At 38.8% G+C, this 22502-nt stretch overlaps 1 protein-coding gene across 5 annotated transcripts in view; it reads left to right on the top strand.

Moving 5' to 3' along the window:
• The window catches only part of NFIA (nuclear factor I A), a 523664-nt gene that overhangs the window by 476005 nt on the left and 25157 nt on the right, over nt 1-22502 (top strand). For 4 of the 5 annotated variants that reach the window (XM_063138151.1, XM_063138134.1, XM_063138157.1 and 1 more), the window contains 2 exons: nt 4835-5000; nt 11693-11784. In XM_063138151.1, coding sequence (XP_062994221.1) covers nt 4835-5000; nt 11693-11784 — 258 coding nt within the window. The remainder of the gene's footprint in view (nt 1-4834; nt 5001-11692; nt 11785-22502) is intronic. The other variant, XM_063138164.1, reaches the window with a different exon arrangement.

The raw sequence follows: 22502 nt of genomic DNA, 5'->3' as shown, positions 1-22502 counted from the left end.
TTAGCACGTTTCTATATTTTTATTCAAAACCATACTTCAGTATTGCATCTGAATGAGGCCTGTTATGTCACATGGAGGCCTCTCTTGCCACACAACAAATGAAATGGACACAGTGTTAACTAACCCCCTACAGTAATCAAGTGTTGCCTTGATTTTCAATCTGAAAGTTGCCTTTCCATCCAATTTAGAGATGCCAGCAGTTACAGTACATGTCCAGTAGGAAAAGATAGGCATGTGGCTTAAATGAGCAGGGCTGGAAATCAAAAGCACTCACAGTTTCAGGACAGTGTTCTGAAATGAGGGATATATGCTTTTATGACCCTAATGTTTTCAGGGATGGAAAATAATGTCCTTTGCTTAAGGTCCCATTGCCAACAGAAGTAGTAACTTTAAAGTCATTCTTAACTTCATGGAAAATTTGATCATGGTCAAATCAAAAGCAGTCAGCTGGTAGCAAACTGATATCTGACAGTTGATTGAATGGGATTCTAACCCTGCAGCCAGTATAATAATAATGTGTGTGATCTTAACTTTTAATTCATCCTTAGGAAGACTATTACCTGCCTTGATCCCAAAAGTTATTATTCAGCTTTATGCTTTCTGACCGCAGTACTTCCAAGGTTAACAAAATGGAGGGAATTTATAATTTGTATTAATTATTTCTTTAGACAGGCAAGTAAGAAACAGCTGTTTCAGATTACCAACATTCACTTTATTTTTTGAAAAAATGATTTCTTATAGCACTTTAGATTAAGTTGACCGGTACTTGAACTCAAAAAGATAAAAGTACAGTTTCTTTTAGTTTGTTATTCCTAAGAGCTGTTATCTCTCTTTCCTTATCTCTGAAAAATTAAAGAGTGTTCCAAGATTTTGGTTGGGCAATCGCAGGTTGTTGTTCTTCTTAAACAAACTTAACAATTATCTTCAGGTTATTGGAATAACATTCCATTTGTATGCAGAAATGATTAACTCTATATGCAACCTTATCTAAAATAATGCTTGGGTGTCTTGCAAACAGTAAAGCACTTAACTGAACAATAATGATTGCTGTAGTTGTTTTACTCTTTACATTTCTGTTATGCATAATTCAGACAGTATAAATGGTAGCTTTTAGGACCCAATTTGTTGCCTATATCTGTTAAAAACCACACTACTGTCAGTGCTTTACATCGAAACTTTAGGGTTGGATCCAAAGAATCATGAGTAGGAAAATAGCAACTAGCACTGTGCTGCCAGAGTTTAAGAGTGCATACAGTACAATAATAGGTAGTTTCTAGAGCAGTTCTCATCCTTCTGCTTGTGCAAAGATTGTGCAAGGTGTGATGAAAGATACCTGGAATTAGGCTGCACACATATTAAAGACTAAGGCCAGATCTGCAACAAGCAAGATACAATACTTTGAAAGCAGTTTGAAAATGGAATATCGAATGTGTCAAGGGCCCCAACAGTTGCCAGTGCACTTCAGTACCATTATAAAACAGTAGTGTAGCTCCTGCCTAAGTCCGATTGGACTTAGTAGAACTTAACGTCTGCGTAGACATGCTTAGAATTGCACCATTAGTTTCCCAGTTCTCACACAGCTCTCTAGTGCAAAGCAAAACAGCCTGGTTCTGTACATCCAGCCATTACAAATTTTAAATAGTATTCCTACTAGGCTAAGAAATGTATTTGCAGTCTAGACATTCATGAAGAGGTGTGGGTTTTTTCTTCAAGAGAAGTTTATCCTGAATTATTATAAGCTGATAAACATAAATACTGTAAGAACAACGCAGAGGCCTAATTATTGGAAGAGACATATAAGAAAAATTAGACATCTATCTTATATTTTATTCCAGGTTCAAAGTTATTATTGCATCAATGCATTTGTTTAATAGATTTGTATACTGCTTTTCAACCCAAATCTCCACGGTGGCTCATAACATTCATCAATCATAATGGATCCATTAATAACTGTTCATTTAACAAACAAGAATTGTTTAGCTGAAATAGGAACAAACATACGCTGAAGTAGCACTACATTCTAAAGATTTATATATGATAACTGTTTTCAGTCTACTGAATGATAAAAAGAGATTTCAGCCACTGGATTCAGGTAGTCAAAAGTGATCTTGTATGATGCTGGCTGAACTTAAGACTTACAATTTCATATGAGTTACATCTGAACAGTACAACAGACTTGCAAACTCATCTGTAACTTGATTCATTGAAGTCAAAAAGACTTGTCAAATTAATTGAAAGCATGTAACCTAAGTGTTTTTTCCCAATATTAGTCCCATTGAAAAGTACTTTCTGCAAAAACCTGAACCTAAACATCTTCACCATGTATATTTTCTACATTTGAAAATAAGTGTTTAACTGTTGTGCCTTTAATTTTTATCCATTGCCAAAATACTATGTCAACACTTGCCATAAAATCAAAGCACCTGACTCACTCACAGATTGTTCTGTGTTCAGCTGTGTCATAATGCAGATGGTGATCACCCTGATCAGCTAAATGTTTGTACCATCAAGTAGTGTTAAATATTTAAAACAGAACAGATAGAAGTTTCTAACAGAATTCTAAAAACATTGGGACTCTTGAGTTATACAGCTCTTATGAGAATGAACACTGGGAGATTATTAAAGAGAAATACTGGTACTTGCTTCCTTTTGAAAATGTCAAGTACCTGGTTGATTTTTCCAGCTGTCTTAGTAATGAACAGGGTATAACTGAAGGTGCACTCTTCAGCCCAATTTTGATCTCTGTGATTTCAAAATGGTGCCCTAAGGGCACATTTCTCTGTATGTTTATTATTATTATTATTATTTATTTATATAGCACCATCAATGTACATGGTGCTGTACAGATAACACAGTACATAGCAAGACCCTGCCGCATAGGCTTACAATCTAATAAGTTGTAGTTAACAATAAAGAGGGAAGGAGAATGCAAACAGGCACAGGGAAGTGTAAACAGGCACCGGGTAGGGTAAAGCTAATAGTATAGAGTCAGAACAAACTCAATATTTGAAGGCTATAGGGAAAAGAAAAGTTTTTAGCTGAGTTTTAAAAGCAGTGATTGAGTTTGTAGTTCTCAAGTGTTCTGGAAGAGCGTTCCAGGCGTAAGGGGCAGCAGAAGAAAAAGGACGAAGCCGAGTAAGGGAAGTGGAGGTCCTTGGGCAGGCGAGAAGCATGGCATCAGAGGAGCGGAGAGCCCGGGCGGGGCGATAGTGTGAGATGAGAGAGGAGAGATAGGGAGGAGCTAGACCGTGAAGAGCCTTGAAGGTCAGCAGGAGAAGTTTATATTGGATTCTGGAGTGAATTGGAAGCCAATGAAGAGATTTCAGAAGTGGAGTGACATGGTCAGAGCGGCGGGCCAGGAAGATGATCTTAGCGGCAGAGTGGTGGACAGAGACCAGCGGACTGATGTGAGACGAAGGAAGGCCAGAGAGAAGAAGGTTGCAGTAGTCCAGCCGAGAGATAACCAGTGCGTGAACGAGAGTCTTGGCAGAAGAGACAGACAAAAATGGTCGAATCCTGGCAATATTATATAGGAAGAAACGACAGGATTTAGCTACAGCCTCGATGTGAGGAGTAAAGGAGAGCGAGGAGTCAAATATAAAGCCAAGACTACGAGCTTCCTTGACCGGAGTAAGCGTGACATCGTTGACAGTAAGAGAGAATGAGAGGTGAGGAGAAGGTTTAGGAGGAAAAACAAGCAATTCAGTCTTTGCCATGTTAAGTTTCAAACGACGATGAAGCAGCCAGGCTGAGATATCTGAAAGACATGCTGAGATACGATCGTGAACATCTGGAGAAAGTTCCGGAGATGAAAGATATAATTGTGTATCATCGGCATACAGGTGATATTGGAGGCCGTGAGATTGAATAAGCTTGCCCAAGGGCAGCAGAAAGACCCTACAACTCCCAGCATCCATTCAGACAGCCATACTGGCTGGAATATGCCAGGAACTTTGGACTGTTTTCTGTCTAAGCATGCATAGGATTGCATCCTAAGTGATTTAGGCCTGATCTATTTTTGTGTGTTGGCTGCTACAGCCCTTATAGGTAAATCCAAGGTCCTAGTGAAGCTATAAGATTAACAACTGGGCTTTGAACCTTGTACCGCAAAGATGCTGGAGTTCTGTATTGAACATTTCTTCAGTTTGGCCAGGATGGAAAAACAAAGCTAGAAACTGAGAATTTCTCAGCTGAATCATAGAGTTTCTACAATCATGTTGTTATGCTACATGTATGCTACATTTATTTGTTATGCTTTAAAAATGGATTTTTTATTGTAGTACTTTTAGTTTCTGCATGTGATACAAACTATATGGAAAGCAATACAAGAGTATATCTTAGTATACTTTAATATGGACTGTGATATGTGCTACATTTTATAGGATGATTTATGTTTTAGTATGGGAGCCATCTTGGGGGAGTTAGCCTTCAACACTGGCATACAAATATTTAAATAAATAAATTTCTGCCATTTTTGAATCCTAACTTACTCCTCCAATCAAGTAACAGATGGGGTGATTTCCACCAACTATCCCCTCCATCTGCAGCTCCCCACACTATATCCTGCACCATTCTCCATGGGTCTCCCAACTTCCAGGAGCAGATTTTCAAAGAGCTGCAGAAGGAAGGAAGAGACAGGAACCCCATGTTCTATGAACTCTGTTCTGTTCACAGGAGGAAATTTAGGATCCCTATATGGCTTTAATTTAATTTCAGCTCTGTGTTTATATTTTTCTTTAGCATTGAGCAATTACAGGTTTATACCATAAGTATTTAAACTGCTCTCTTATTACCAGAGGCATCTAACAGTTAACTTTTCTTATGTATTTGGCAGCCCAATGGTAGCAGCCAAGGCAAGGTGCACAATCCATTCCTTCCTACCCCAATGTTGCCACCACCACCTCCGCCACCAATGGCTAGGCCTGTGCCTCTGCCAGTGCCAGACACAAAGCCTCCAACCACGTCGACAGATGGAGGTGCCAGCTCTCCCACTTCACCAAGTAAGTACAGCTACAAAAGGGAAACAGGGCCAATGTGTATTTGCAGCTTTATCCACTATTTCTTCATAGTTCTGTTACATGAAACAAAAATGCAACAAGAACATCCTTGCCAATAAACTCCCCTAGTTTGTGTTTCACAAATCTACAATTGATTCTTTGTGGATAGATCAGGAAAGATTCCTAAAACTGCTTTTTGCCTGAGTAACTTACCTCACAGTGGCATGAACAATGCCTGTGGGAATTCATAAACCCATCAAAACTTAAGAGGATCAGGAGTGAGCAACTAATATTGACCCCATATCCCAAAAGGTTATTGAGCCTTTCTCATCACATGTAAAGCAGAACCTGACAGGGTCACCCTTTTAAATACATTTCGTAGCATAATCAGCTACTGCCTGCTGCAGTTTCCTGCTACTCACCTTTCTTTGCCCACAGCTGCCACTGTAAGTGAGCTCTTTTTGCTCTGCTAGACATGTGTGTGTGTGTGTGTGAGAGAGAGAGAGAGAGAAAGAGAGATCATGCAGCAGCCAGAGCTCCAAACTAGGAGGACATGGTAGATTGCTAAGGTTATTCACTTGAAAGAGAGGGGAACCGTCTAGGCTGGAAGCATACACTGCTTCTGTCACTTACACAGGTAGCAGCAGTTGTGTGCTGCTGTGTTTCCCCAGCAATTCATTGGGGTGCTATTGCTGTCCATAGGGTAAGTAGTCTTTTTATTATTCTGCAAGTAAACACAGAGGGAAAAGAAGAAAGCAGTAGTGTGACATTCACTTTCTGTTGATAACAACAACATTACTGCAACAGCGACCATAAGTCACCTAGAGGTGGTTGGGACTCATCACATATGATCAGTGCTTAATTGGAAAGGTATCATATTAGGAAAAAAAAATATCCTATAACAGGCTATCCCACCTTGCTTCAATCCATCACTGCATCTGATTAAGTAGGTTTTATCCACTCATGTAAAGAACTTAATCTATTACTTAATCTAAAAAATGCTGTTTGGAATTTGCAATTTTCTTTCAACTTACAATATAATTTCTTGTTTTAAAAATTACTATTCCAATTTGCTCGATCCATTTTCTTACCTTTCTTACCTCAAAAGTCAGAGGGCACTTGCCTAAATGGTTCCTACACTGAACCTGGTTTTGTCCATTTTACCCTACTCAAGATACTTGTATGCAGGAAATGTACTCCTCCAGACCCTGTTAAAGATGCTTCTCACTTTGGAACCTTCTGTTGTTTATTTGCCAAATTTATGAAAAATAATTCCCCAAATATTTGTGCTTTTCATACACAGAATAGAGTATAGGTTATGTTTTCTTATAGTATAATTTGCCCAGATCCATATGCAAAGCATCATTCTTTTATATATCATTGGAATTTCTCACTTGGCAATTTAGTTTAAATCAGTATTATCTGATTCGTGTATTTAAGCAAAAAGTTGAGGAAATCCATTGCTTTTTTAAAGTTAACTTTGGCATTCATTTTGTTTTTCATCACAATCACATAGAGAAACTATCTGAATGTATAGCTTCCTTTACAATCTTTATCATAGGTCATTATTGTTCCAGTTTTTCAGATGGAAACAAAGGCTAAGGGTAATTCCATACTAGGTATTTTACTTTGGAATGGCCATTCTTTATTCACTCATTTTTTACAGGGCATCTACCTGACGTAGTCATCCAATCATCCTTCTGTGTTTCTGATATGAACCACAATCTCATTTTTGAAGCCTGATGTTCAGTGCTCTTGTGCTACACTGGGGTCTCAAATGTGTTTAGAGCCAAATGTATGATTTATGATATTTCACAGTCTTTATTTTGATTTTCCTTCATAAGTGGTGCAAATAATATACTTAAAGAAGGTAGGTTTAAAGAGAACTGTTTAAATTAAGATAAGCACCAAGAGGATGAGAGTCATGTTTTTCTAGGATTACTACAGAAGTTTATCTAGCTGGAAGATTTTGTCATACTGGGTCAATGTGGGCGAATTCTGGCTTCACGATATCTGGTTTAAATAGGATTGTACCTGCCCATGCCCAACTATATGTGTAAAGAAGCGGCTTGCAAAACTAACAGGATTATCCTGCTAAGTGGTTTGTGAATTTGGTACATTGTGCTAAAAAAGAGAGAGAGAGAGAGAGTAATGGCATCCACACTTTTACATAAAAAATGTGAAACAAAATAAAAATACCGAATCAAAATCCAAATTATACATGAAGAAAAGTTATATTCTGTGACCTGCATAATTAAGCATATTTTCGCATTGTTCATAATTTTGTTCTACTGGTCCTGACCAGTGAAGGAAGAAGCTATGCAAAGCCCTGAAATCCCACTGCAAAGCCCTGAAACCACTAGCTTCCCTTCTGGCTTTAAAATTTCATCAAGGAAATTTCCAGAGTGTCATGCAGAGCTCTTATAGGCTAGAAGCTTTAATAAATAAGTAAGCCTGGGTTTCTCAGAATAGCGAATTCTTTAGTCCATACCAAATGCCATACTTGGGCAGCTCTTGCAATTCAAAGCAAGAGTACAAGCAGCTTTTTCCTGGAATCTGAAAGTAGGAACTGTCCATCACCACAAACCAGTAGTAAATTAATATTTGACAAAGTGAATTGTGTGCCACAGTAGGTGTATCACTTGGAAGAGAAAAAAATTAAATCAGGTGAGCAGATAGATCTCCTGGCTTTAGTGGTAGATTCTGAGACCAGAGTTTCTACAAGAGACAGGCTGCTTGTCTCTTGGAACAATATGGTTCTCTTCCACATCTGTAAAATGCTGCTGATCTTTCATTTCCTTTATGTAGGCTTTGGTTCTTAAAGCATTTTGCTGGCACAAGCCCAATTTTGAATGTTTGCAGCATGGTTTATGGTAGAAAGTGTTGCTCCAGTCCAAAATTATTGTATTTCAGATGTGTTATGTCAAGTTTTCTTGTTTGCATTTTAGTAAAAGTGTTTGAAGGGGTTGAAACGTTAGCACCAGTCCTATAAGAATAGTGTAGCTATTCATATTATGCATTTGTACATATCTTCCTTTTTGTGAGGAAAAAAAACTGCACAGTGTATTATATTACTACTGCCCGGAATTCTGCTTTGCCAGCAGTCATCCTTGTTGACTCTACATTTCTTTGAGAGTAATAACTCTTGCAGGAAAGTAAGGAATTTTAAGACTACCCTTCACACCACAGAATTTTTTGTAAAAAAATAATTCACACTGAAGGAGTTTCATGTGGCCCTCGCCTTTCTTTATATCAAGTAAGAATTTCTAGTTTTGTATTGTTAACTCTGATAGGTAGCAGCTCTAGAAGGCGTTGAGAGGGGATCCTCTCTAGCTATTTCGGTATACCTGTTGAACATCTTGTACAGCTTAGAAAGGAAAATATACCTGGTCTCTATAACTTAAATAATAATGTTAAAAATCTTACTTCAAACCAATATTCACTGGGGGTACTCTGAAATAAGTAATTACTTACTGTGGCAATGGTGACTTGCCATGAAATTCTCCAGTAGGATACTTGACTGTCTGACTTTTCCTTCTGTATGTTGTTTCTGTTTCTGTTGGTCTAATCACCATGAGCTAGTTAGCATTCAGCAAGTATGTGGTTTTGCTGTCCTAGTGCAGTTTTAAATATCTGTTCGGTTCAGACTGAACGTCTGTTCAGGTAAATTGCTGCTAAACAAGTTACTTTATTAGAAGTGAATTATTTGAAACTGCTTTCTCTTCATTTACATTTTCTTGGTGATGGGTTGTTGTTTTATTGTTGTTGTTTTATTACGGTTTAATTTTTGTGAACCACCCAGAGAGCTTCGGCTATTGGGCGGTATAAAAATGTAATAAATAAATAAATTGAATGTGACTGAGGAGAGAGAGAGAGAGAGAATATGCTGCTGACTACACTAGGAAATAGATGGATTAAGGATTAGCTAAAAAGAAAAAAGTTGAGTAGATTTTGAAATTAGCTATATGAACTTATTCCAATATGTGAAGCTAGACAGTAAATAATTGTTAACATATATTAAAACATAGCTTACAGATCCTGTGGTTAGGTGTTAACAAAGCCCATTGCTAACTATGAATAGTGAAGAGCATTTGAGCACCGCAAGTATGAAAGCTCCCATGTTATAGAAATGTAATAAATAAATGAATAAGTAAATAATAAATAAATTTGGAGAGGGTTGCCTATCCCATCTCCAACTGTACTAACTGTTGTGTGTCATTGCAAGAGGCCACTTTGCAGTGGTAGTGGACCAATGAGCTCCAGCAGATCTGTATAGGGAATACCATAGTACTGTATTCCACTAGTATGTAGTAGTGGATTCTACTCTGCCATCTCCCACTCCAGCAGCCATGGGAAGGAAGGTTGCTTTTCAATTGCTGGGCAGATTCACACAGACCTCCTTGCATGTAGACTAGCATTGGAGAACCTGTGGATCTCCAGATGTTCTTGGACTCAAACTTGCTTCGGACAGCATGACCAGTGGTCAGGAATGATGGGAGTTTGATCCAACAGCATCTGGAGAGCTATAATTTCCCAAGCCCTGCTTGTAGACATAAGAATAGAGGAAGTTGTATTATACTAGCTCAGACTATTTGTCTATCTAACTTTGTGTTATGCTCTGCAGAGACAGAGCCTCGTGTGGCACAGAGTGGTAAAGCGGCAGTTACTGCAGCCGAAACTCTCCCCACGGCCTGAGTTCGATCCCAGCAGAAGCTGGTTCTCAGGCAGCCGGCTCAGGTCGACTCAGCCTTCCATCCTCCCGAGGTCGGTAAAATGAGTACCCAGCTAGCTGGGGGAAAAGTAACTGCAATTGGGGAAGGCAATGGCAAACCACCCCGCTGCAAAGTCTGCCAAGAAAATGTCAGCGAAAGCAGGCATCCCTCTAGGAGTCAGTAATGACTCAAGTGCTTGCACGAGAGGTTCCTTTCCTTTCCTTTCCTTTCCTGCTTGGCAGTGGGGCTCTGCGCTCTTAGCAGAAGACTTTTGTATCACCTGTAATGAGGTGTGGGAGCTAGTATTGGTACCATGCACATACCACACCTTGTGTAGAATATCATGTGTGTCTTAATTCTTGTGCTCGTGCTTTTTAAAATTGTAATTCTAATGAAATCTATTGTTTAATGGGACATTCACAGTTGGCCATCTGTCTAGTAGTACTCTGATGAAAACCTCACACAAATTCATGGCACTTCCCCAACTAGTGTATATTGGCAGCTTAACCACACTGCATCTTCGTATTACTTAACTAGCTGCCTGTGAGGCTTAGTCCGCCGCTTTGGGGAGAGTAGGGATCATCTCACTGATATCAGTAATTCTATTAGTAAGAAACTGGCACAACAACTAAGGCTCTAATCTTCATAGAGTGGGTGATTTTTCTTCTTTTAAAGTCATTTCTACTTCTTTGGGAGTTAGCAATGTCTGCTTGTTTTTTCACAGTTTATGAATTTGTTGTGCAAATCACATTACCACTTTAATTACACTGAGCAATACTATACACAAACTTATTTCTAGTTGAATTCTTCATGTTTGGTGAACTGATATGTGTAGAAAATGTTCAGTAGAGGTTTACTTAAAAATGCATTGAACATTTGAATGTGAAGGTCTGAAAAACAGCACTGAAGAAATGCTGATCAAAGATAAAAACATCACTTACAGAGCATGTCTAACCCCTAGATCCACTGGCTGAAGGGTTAGCACGGGGCGGAAATGTCTCTCCAACGGTGTATATCTATTGGTGGTGAGTCCAGAGTGGAAGGTTCCAGGAATGAGGCCGGGGTGGCCCAGAGGCAGCCTTAGATCCCCTGGCCCCACCATTCCCCTGAGAGGCCCTCAAAATCATGTTCCCTCCAGTACACCAGCCTGGAACTAAAGTAGTAATTTTCCCTCTTGTTGAAACAGATAGGAGAGAAAACAAAAAGAATTGAACAGGATTTACTCTGCCTAGTGCAATGAATCCAGTTTAGAAGGAATCTGGTTTGTTTTATTGTACAGCGCTTTTATGATCACACTCCAGATCTCCTGCTAAGTCAAATGGAGCTTGTGGAACATGTGTGGCTTCCTCCTCCTCAGTCATCTGCAACGGAGAAGCCACAAGTCACTGCGTTGTGGTCAATAGTGTTATATAAATGCTAGCAGATTTATATAAATTTTCACCTACCACATGCACCTGCACTTCCTTACATTCTATTCGTTGATCATTTTTCCATATCAATCAGTAATAAAAATGATTCAGAATTTGTTCAATCCTGCAACATGGGGCTTGAATTCTGATATGGAATAAAGAACTGATAGAACTAAAATGCATGTGAATCAATTTAAAGCACCACTGAAGATAGTATGTTTGTTCTTGAGAATGTGTGGGATGCACGATTGCAGGCCCAGGGTTTATTGCATGTGAATTGTTGTACTAAATGACCTGTCTCAAAGACAAAAAGTATGAACTTGGAGTGCCTTATTCCAGAAATATGACATCATCTCAGAAAAGAAAGAGTTTCCTATTGCCTAATTATGTCCATATTTATATCTCCATCATTCAAATTCCAGTTGTCCCAAATCATATTCTTGACCCTTCCAACATGACCTCATTTCTGTGTTCAACATTTGTTTAGGTGGCTCTGAGATCAGTGTTGTTTTTGGTGTCGTTTGTCTGTGATCTAGTGCTGCTTCCTGAACGCATGTGTCCCTTCCCTTCACAGCCTACTCGACACCCAGCACCTCCCCTGCAAACCGATTCGTCAGTGTTGGACCACGGGATCCAAGCTTTGTAAATATCCCTCAACAGACACAGGTGGGAAGCTTTCAACTTCTGCTCTGTATGCCATGCTGCTTGTGTTAACTCTTTGGTGTACTTTAGTGTTGCTTTGGCAAGTGACCTGCGTCTCTCCACCAGTCAGTTCATCCTCATGGTCTGAGTAACAACAGTGAACTGTCAGTTCCAATATTTGTCTGTTTGTTGTTGTTTGGGGAAGCTCTTGTGACAGCAATGCTTCATCTGTAATTGCGATAAAAATATCTCTCATCAACTTTAATGCTGTTTTCTCTCTCTCTCTCTTTCTCTTTCTCTCTCTCTCCCTCTCTCTCTCTCTGTCACACACACACAGACACACAATTATTTTCTCTACAGCAGGGTTATGCAGTGTAGTGCCTGCAGGCACTAAGGAACCCTCAGACACTTTTCTCAATGCCCACTAAGGTGTCCTACCCCCCCCCCACTTTTTCCCAATTAACACATTTTTTTTATCTGCAGCGGGGATTGATGCAAAACAGGTGCTGAAAACTTTGGGTTCAAAGGAATTGTTTAATGTGTTGGGGGCTCAGCCCCACCTCTACCTTGTACTCAGCCTTTTGGAAAGGTTACTTGTCCTTTGTGACTAGCCATGCCTCCCACAGCAGCTATTTGCTTGATTGGGTCAGTTTCACAAATTGCCAAATATACCCATGGCTCAAAAAGATTCTCTGCTGTTTTTTCAAAGTCTTCTATTGCAAGTTAAGATAATGTGCACTTTAACAAGGGAAATTCATTCTTTACACTCTCATCACATGGGCACAGCATTATGCATGTTTAAACACTGACTGTAAGAAATATAGTGCCCATTGCTTTATGCCCAGATGTACCTTCAGGAGGAGAGCCCTGGTCCCATTCTTCTCTTTGGTAGACATTGCAACTGGAAACTGAATTTCACATGATCACAAAGATGCACTCTTACCAGATCATTTAAATGAATAGCCACATTTCTTTATGATGGCGTTAAGAAATAGCTGCTTCCTGCATGATATGCTATTTTAGCCATATTTACATTTTTAAAATAACCCTCATAATTAGAGAAAAAACATTATTAAGACTTGTGAAAAATAGTTTAAAGGTTTATCATTAAACCTACTTGCTTTAGAAATAAGTCCAAATCAATACAACTTACTTTTGATTAAATATGCTTAAGATTGAAGTGCAAAGTTGTTCCAGCACCTCCAGTCAGTTAGGGCAGGTAATACACAGACTGATTGCTGAAGGCTTCATTAAATAAGAGAGTGATGTTGACGTTGACAATCCTCACCCAGTGGATCAAGAATTCATGAGAGGAAATAGTGCAAAGGGTCTAGGGTGAGACAGAAGTTCTACAGTGCTTCCCCTAAATTCATGATTTCTCCATTGCAGAGAAAACCATAAATTATCAGACCAAGCATCTATGTTACTACTGCTGTTAAACACCTCTACAAACAGCTTTGTATAAGCACATCCCTCCTGAAGAGTAGTTTGTGATATTTTCTAATCTTGCCTGTATAAGAATGATGTTTGGCCACTGCATGGAATCAGAGAAGTCACATTATAAAGCACCTACACGTTCCAATGTGCCTATTTGTTTAGTAGGTTATGGGTAAGCCATTCTGATAGCACTGTTGGCTGGGGAGTGGCATGCATTTTTTAAAAATAAATAAATAATAAATGTCTTACAAGGTGGGACATGGTGTCAGACTTCCTTTCCATTTTGAATACAACTAGTTTCATACAAGTGTTTGGCCATACTGAAATTCAGTCCTTATAAATAGTAAAGTAAAAGTTTCACAGAAACCTAAAGTTTATGAAGTTTTCTTTCATCTACACAATTCATGCTGTTAATATATTTCTATATTCCCTTAGCAGGGAATATAGAAATATATTTCTATATTCCCTTAGCAGTTTCTTTTGTGAGCTAAAGTATCTGAAGTTGCAATCTTAAACATATCATTTTTAGGGTATAATTCTATACATTTTAAGACAGAAAAAGATGCATGCTGGGAATTGTAGGACTTTTTTTCTGTCTAAACATGCATAGGATTGCACCCTTAAGCGTTTTTCAAATATATATTTAAGCATATACCTGAGAATACCGTATTGTGTGAAGTATGTTTAGCTTCTACTCTGATTCTCATTTAGGCAGTGTTTAGGGCAAGAACAGTATCATTATGTCATGTGTTTTTGGACTATACTCTGAGCCATTTCCTGCAACTTTCAATGTCCCATTATTCCTTGTCTGAGGTAGGGCAACTACAACTGTACATAATTTTCACGTGATGGATGTGTCATTGATTCATATATGGTTCTTTTCTGTATTTTGTCTTCCTTTGCTAAAAAGAGAGAGATAGACCTTTATTTTTCATAATGGAAAGAGTACTAATATCTTTTAAAAGAGCTATCTGGAGTTATTCCATAATGTCCTTCTTGAGTGATGGAACTCAGGGCCAAACTATGTTTAACATTTGTCACATAGTTAGTCCTAACATTCAGGCTTTTTTAAAATAATGATAATATCCCAGCCCAGGGAACCCAATCAAAGACAACTACAACTGCTTTTTGCACTTGGAAAAAGCTCCCATTGGAGCTAGTGGAGCTACACACACACACACACACACACACCAGCTGCATAGTGCCCATTACAAATCTGGACCATAATGGGAGTCAAAGGATTAAAACTTCCTTAACACCCTCTACCCATGCCAGGGTTCGGATCTGGTTCAAGCCCCCTAGACTTCCTTCTATCTTTCTTTCTTTTTAAGTTTGCATGTTTGGGCTAACTACATGATAAATGTCAAATTCAGAGCTCAGTGGTTAATAAAGTTTGAGATCATTCCTCCTCTCCACCATCTCCTGAGATTATTTTGGCATAAACACCATTTGAATGTTCATTTCCCCTTCTAAAACTTGCTTGGTATAACAAATTAATGTGTATACAGAACATCAAGTGATTCAGAAACACTGGAAATAACTTTGATAAGGAACTGAAGGGAAAATTTGGAACATATATTTCTACAGGTGGGAGAAAAGAAATTTATGGGATATGAATGATGTCTCTGCTTGGCTAACAGAACACAAACTTGCCTCAAAGATACTGAGAAGGTTAAGGAAATGCTTTTAAGGATTTTGTTTCTAGTGTTAAATGGAACATAAAAGTGAAAAACCTCCAAGAGCATCCTGAATTCAGCCAACACTAATTTGACCTCAGTGATGTTGGGATAACCTAACCCTACCCAGACATTTTTTATACTTGAATCAGAAGCTTGACCAAAAATAAGTTTTATCCCTCTTAGTCCAGGACACTTTTTGAATGTGCTTTTTCAGGGCGATTTCAAATGTTAATTAAAAAAATAGTTGTTTGCAGTTTAGTTACAACCTAATTTAAGCCAGATGTTGGAACAAAATATTAAAGCTCTACTAAATAACTCATAATCATGAGGAAGGGGGAAATTAACAAGAGAAACGTATGCGTAGGACTATAGCTTTTATTTGGAATATTTTCATGGTTACAATACACTGTTTTAAAGGTCAAGAACAAGAAGCATAATTTGGTTTAATCTAGTAATTATATTTTTTTAAAAAAATAGCATGAAGGTTTATGACAGAATTTCACTGTGTTCTTCTCTCCATGCCCTGTTAATCACATGGAAAAACAATCACCTGAATATAATGTATGTCAAAGGCTTTGATAAACATTCACTTACCATTTGAAGTGTTGCTTTGCTCTATGTGTAAAGTTTGTGAAAACAGATCATAGTTCAGTTGTGATTACTTTCACCACATCACTGCAGGACATCCCTGCCTACTTTCCCTGCCCCAGTTTATAGGTCTGGTGAAGATTATCAGAACCATAATAGAAACTGCGCCGCATAAACGAAGTGAAATATGGAGTGGAGCAAGATCCATATTTGCAGCTGCCTGTGGCAACCTGCCACTGTTTGCTTGCAGGGAAATGGCTCTAATTGTGGACTTACTGTGCATTCTCAAATCAGTTAATATGACTCTGAATCTATCAATTTATAACACTTTCTGTGTTATAAATTGTAGCCATTAGAGCCAGGAGTATATAACCTTCTCAGCTCCAAGAGCTGCATCCAGTAGTGGATGGTAGGCCAGGGAAAGACACACAGTGGACACATGCACATATATATGCAGTTTATGCACACACGCACACATACTTCTCACCCACATGCACATGTATATGCACACATATATCGAGCAAGGGAAATGTCACTCTAATTTCAGATTATCTGAGTTAAAAGCAAGGTTTCCCTTGCCAGCACTAGGGCTTAGAAGGGAACACAGTCTATTTCCAGTCTCTGGATGGTCCCCATGATTCCATGGGCTGCACTAGGAGGGTTGTGCACCCTTGCATTAGGGATAGCTTGGTTGTGTGAAGGTGTTATCCCTGATCTGCTTTCACAGATGGGTTCTTCCTTATTTTGCTCTCAGCTTGTGGTCAGCTGATGCAATAGGTAAGAATGCCCAGTTTGAGAAAAGGCTTTTCACAAGCAAGCAAGCATTGACACAGTAGCTGCAGTTCATCACACACAAAATGACATGTTGTATCATGTTCACAAATCGTGTGAACTTCCCCTCAGTAATGAAATTGATACTTTCCTGTCTCTGCTTTCTTACTGACTTCTCCATTTGCATACTTCTGTCAGGGCTCTCCTTTATAGCTACACAAATAGAACTGGTTAAACTGTGTTGGATTTCAAGCCATTGAACAAGGTAACAGAAAGTACACCAGCAAAGCAGAGTATATTTTAACTCTTTGGTGAATGTTTCTATTGGTTAAGCAGCAGAAAGCAGCTGCATGTCTGTTTTTTTACAGTTCAGCCTTCCTTAAAGTACCTCTTATTTAACAAGAAACATTTTCATGTGCTTTCACATTTAAATCATAATATTTCTTTTGTGGCCTCAGGAACTGCCCAGAGAGCTTCGGCTATGGGGCAGTATATAAAATGAAATAAATAAAATACATAAATAAATAAATTATATTAACATAGAGAGGTATTTTTTTAAAAGCCATTGAAAACCACAGTCCTTTACACAGTTATACTATACTTCAGCAATCCTGTGCATGCTTACTTAGAAGTAAGTCCCATTGAATTCAGTTCTGTTTATGCAGAAATAACTCCCATTGATTTCCCAAATGATTTAATTCCAGGTAAGTTTGCTTAGGACAGTATTATTTATCAATAGTGCACATTTCTGTTGATTGAATGGCTTTGGCATACTTTATTTCAAACTTTCAAAAATGAATACAATTGGGGAAATGCTGCAATTTATTGTTTATTAATTTATTAATAAATGGCAACTACAAAAGGATTTTGTAGAAAACAACAGAATGAAATTTAATAGGGATAAATGCCAAGTTCTACATTTAGGGAATAGAAACCAAATGCACAGTTACAAGATGGGGGACACTTGGCTCAGCAATACTACAAACGAGAAAGATCTTGGAATTGTTGTAGATCGCAAGCTGAATATGAGCCAACAGTGCAATATGGCTGCAAGAAAGGCAAATGCTATTTTGGGCTGCATTAATAGAAGTATAGCTTCCAAATCACGTGAGGTACTGGTTCCTCTCTATTCGGCCCTGGTTAGGCCTCATCTAGAGTATTGCGTCCAGTTCTGGGCTCCACAATTCAAGAAGGAAGCAGACAAGCTGGAGCGTGTTCAGAAGAGGGCAACCAGGATGATCAGGGGTCTGGAAACAGAGCCCTATGAAGAGAGACTGAAAGAACTGGGCATGTTTAGCCTGGAGAAGAGAAGATTGAGGGGAGACATGATAGCACTCTTCAAATACTTAAAAGGTTGTCACACAGAGGAGGGCCAGGATCTCTTCTCGATCCTCCCAGAGTGCAGGACACGGAATAACGGGCTCAAGTTAAAGGAAGCCAGATTCCAGCTGGACATCAGGAAAAACTTCCTGACTGTTAGAGCAGTGCGACAATGGAATCAGTTACCTAGGGAGGTTGTGGGCTCTCCCATACTGGAGGCCTTCAAGAGGCAGCTGGACAACCATCTGTCAGGAATGCTTTAGGGTAGATTCCTGCGTTGAGCAGGGGGTTGGACTCGATGGCCTTGTAGGCCCCTTCCAACTCGGCTATTCTATGATTCTATGATTTAAAGATGGTTATAATTGGAAATTTAGCAGTTAATCTTTGTGTTCATGTCTTGTATTCCCTAGAACAAAACTCTAATCTTGCATGGTTGCAGAATGTTTAGAGCTCTGAATACATTGTTATTAAAATGCTGAGTTTCTGACATTTTGAGTTAGAAGAAAACCTGCAAAGAATATTAGTTTTGAACTGATGTGATCTTATTCATTCATTACATTTCTATCCCACCTTTTCCTCCAAGGTGGTGTAGATGATCCTTCTCCTCCCCATTTTATTCCCTCAACAACCTTGTGAGGAAGGTTAGGTTGAGAGTCAGTTACTGGCCCCAAAACGCCCAGTGAGCTTCATGGCTTAGTGGGGACTTGAACGCAGGTATCCCCCCATCACAGTCCAACAACTATGCCACACTGGGTTCTCATGGGTTTTGAACAAACCTGATATTTCTTTTTTTGCCCAATGTTCTACGATATATCAAATATAAATGTGGTATTTGCTCTATTTGAAGATTTTAAAAATTCCAACGTAACAATTCAAAATTGAACTGTCCTCTTTCTTCCAAACATCATAAAATATTGCTTTTTTTGCTGCCAGACTCCTCAAGCAACAGTATATAAAAAGACATGAGCCTTGACCATTAGTAGAGATATATGAGTGCTGTCTTATCTGTAGAGGAAATAATATCCTATGTGGATAGTCATCCACTGAAAATATCCAGTCCTCTTCCCCTGACATCTAATACTAAGGAATGTACCTCCTGTGACCCAAGTGATATTGGCTGGGTTGCAACTCCTTTATGGCAACTCCGACTGAAACAGCAGGCTCTCAAGTTACTAGATCCCATAGTTTCTGATCCATGGTTCTCCATAGGGCAGGAGCTCTGCCTTGGCCCCCTTCTCCATGCCAGCTTTCATATGGAATACTGTTTTGCATATTCCAACTTCCTGCTTGTCTAAGTTCTGCTGGCAGAATGACACCATTGGCTAGAAATCTATGTTAAGTTTGCATATAGAAGGCATGGTGGGTGGGAATACTTGCCATAAACATCTTTGAAAATACTAACCTTTGGAATTTCGTGGAGACATGCCCTTTTACTTCTTTCAGGGCAACACTCTTCCAGTTTTCTCTTGCTTTGGTTCAGATAGATTGGAGCTAGCTTAATTACTGGCAGTTAAAATATTCATGTTGTCCTTTCTTTATTATCACACCATTCACTCATTCATTTGCTACCCTATTGGTAGTGTGCATGTATTCATATGTTAGAGTAGGCCAATTGATTCTGAAGCTGGATTCGGTTTGTCTGCCTTTATCTCCTATGTAATTAAACTCATAGGAGCCCCCCACCCTTCAAGCTGTCTTTGTCTTTTTTCAAGCTATCTTTCCACAGAAGCAGGGAATGGAATGTCGCTTGCCAGGATAAATCCATAACAAACAGCCTAGAACAGTGTGCTTCTGACAGAGAGACCATGCCCACCAAAAGGATCAAGATTCATAGGAGACTTGGTATTACCATCATGTGGCCTTATCTTCAAAGTGGCTATGAGCCAAACAATCCTGAAATGTGTGGGTAACTCCCAAATGTTACTCCCATGGGTAACATTTCAATCTCCCCTTCACATGCCTGGCTGGGAATTTGACTCATTGTAGAATTCACTGGTGTGCATGCCACTTTCAGATGTCACCAGAGTGAAAGATCATTATTTACAGCAGACATGGATGAATTTCTGAATCCCGTTGCACTAAAAGTTTTTTTTCCTGCTTATAAAAAGGAGGGAAAAGACACTCCTTTTTCTTTTTGGGTTGCTACAAGCATTTGCAGCAAATACTTCAGAATGAGAGTGGTAAACTTGTGTCTGATTGGGAAAGTTGGAAATGAGCAGATAGGATAAATAGACTATAGAGACCTTGTGTTCTTACTAAATAACTCTCCATAGGCTTCCTTTAACCTTCCTTTAACTAATTATTTTACAAAACAAAAATTCTGCATTATCTCTTTCAAGTTTTTATCATGAATGTATGCCAAATGCTCATCTTCTCCAAAGCCTTTACATATAGTTAAGACTTTGATTTAATTGCACATAGAAGCAGTTATCACTGGTATCCCAAAAACCAAATCAGTAAAACTACCATTGTGACTGCTTCTAGAGCCAGTTCTTCCCAATGTCAGCTTCAAATCCCCACAGTAACACAGAACCACAGTAACACAAGAAAGTCAGATTGTAATCAAGTAACCATGCCATAGTTCAGTTGCCAGAGGAGACTCAAGGAGGACCAGAGACCTGGAATAAAGCTCAATAGCAGTGATACAGGGTATGAAGAATGATTGTAATGGAAGATGAAGCTAATGGAAGATGAAGTATAGGAGCTTCTCTACACACAGGAAAAAACAGGAAAAATCCTGCAGCCTTACCGTGACTTTCATCCTCGCAGTATTCCCACCATCACAATGCATTTCTTCACATGCAACCATGTGATTTGGAATTGAAAACTTTCCTTCTTGGAAAGGCTCCATTAAACAGTTCCATGTAGTGGTGGAGAAATTGCACGATATCCCAGATAATACCACATTATCTCTGGGTTTTAAAATGCATGATTTCCAGGGGATACCACATGAGACATCTTGGATGTTGACTACGTTGAGTAATGGACCCACAAACTTCCGAGAATCACCAGTGCATCACCAGTGAGCAATAAATCACTCATTTAGATAAGCTCTATAAAGGAGGTAAATAAGGGATCAGATACAGATGGAGAAATATAGGATAGCATTGAGGTCAGATTCATAAGGAAGTAAGGAAAATTTCATAAGGAAGGAAGGTAGGCTCAGGTTTACTGTTTGTCTTCTTGCACTCTGGTATTAGTAGCTAATATAGTTAGTTGTTTCGGGTGTGGGGAAAAACCTGAGTGACAGTTCTGTGGAAACTTGGTGTTCAGGTTCTAGCCCAATGGGTCTCAGAATTATCCCATTAACATTGTAAAGAATCCCTATTTGAGGCAGCATCTGATGGAAAGGACAAGATTAAGGTCAAGGCATTTTTCTTTTGAGAATGATTCCTAGTGGCACAATCTATAGGAAGGTCTCGCGTATGCACTCATTCATTGCAAGGGAAAACTTCCCAGTGGATTTATACCCTTGGATTGTTAGAAATAGTGATTCATTTTCAAGCCAATAAAAGTGCTGTTGTTTTTTAAATCAAATATGCTGAACAGAAGATCAAAGGACTTTTTGAAAAAATGTTAGAAAGAAAGTTCTAAACGTCACAGCATGTCCTTTATGAAAGCTTTTGTTTTGTTTTGTCAGTCATGCAGGTTACGTGATTAATGTGGACAGTGATCCACCCTGAACTGTGGATTGTTGTCGTTGCCTAAAGTACTATACCCTTTATAGATACCTATTTCTGTTTAAAATCTTCTGTTATGCAATAGCAAGTTTTTTAAGCACACACCTCCATACACATACCAAACATACCAGTTTGAGCCTAAAAACATAATGTGTTCTTTGCTACCCCTTTTCTGATTTCCTGCTCTCCACTTTCACCTCCCCCAGTAACCTCCGCTGCAGATAATGGTGTATTGGATTAGCCTGCCTTGCAGCTGCATCAGATCCCAATCGATTTATTGACTCTGTCAGAGAGGCTAGTACAGTAATTGTTACAAGAGCAGAATAGAAAGCAAGAACATGTCCACATTAAAAAAAAAAATCAAATGATGTTTTTGTTCTTTCTTTACCTTTCCTTTACCTTTCCCCCTAATCTTTTGATCTTGCTATGTTTATGCAGAAGAGAGCACTATACCGAAGTTAATCAGTTCTTTTCTACATTATTAATTACAACAGTTAGGGTGCCACATGATGACAAGCATGTTTTTGAAAGCATTGATTGCACCCTACTGGGGTAGATTTGTGTATATATTTTTTCTGTCTTGCCCTTCTTTCATGACTAGTTAAGGGTATCATTAAATCAGATTTCCTTGATTTACAGTAAGCTATCAATATGAATCAATCTTGGCAGTGGAAAAAATGTTGAACCCAAAGAAAACAGCACTGATGAGACTGGGCCCCATTTCATAGACTAGCGTCCCAGTCCTTCGCATGCATAATTGTAATGGGGCACACAATACCTTGCACCTATGTTGGTACAATAATAATAATTTGTTACCAGATCTCTAGACTGATTCCTGAAGAGCCTTCACAGTTTAGCATGGATCAGTCATCCATAATCATGTCTTCTTTTTACCTAATCCTCTGACAAACAAGTTTGTATAATTGTGCTATAACAATGTTATTGTTATTATTATTATTATTATTTATTTATATAGCACCATCAATGTACATGGTGCTGTACAGATAACACAGTAAATAGCAAGATCCTGCCGCATAGGCTTACAATCTAATAAGTTGTAGTAAACAATAAAGAGGGAAGGAGAATGCAAACAGGCACAGGGAAGTGTAAACAGGCACCGGGTAGGGTGAAGCTAACAGTATAGAGTCAGAACAAACTCAATATTTGAAGGCTATAGGGAAAAGAAAAGTTTTTAGCTGAGTTTTAAAAGCAGTGATTGAGTTTGTAGTTCTCAAGTGTTCTGGAAGAGCATTCCAGGCGTAAGGGG

Source organism: Elgaria multicarinata, chromosome 1 (assembly GCF_023053635.1).
Source record: "Elgaria multicarinata webbii isolate HBS135686 ecotype San Diego chromosome 1, rElgMul1.1.pri, whole genome shotgun sequence".
In the NCBI taxonomy this organism is placed as follows: Eukaryota; Metazoa; Chordata; class Lepidosauria; order Squamata; family Anguidae; genus Elgaria; species Elgaria multicarinata.
This window is presented reverse-complemented; position numbering and strand designations above follow the sequence as displayed.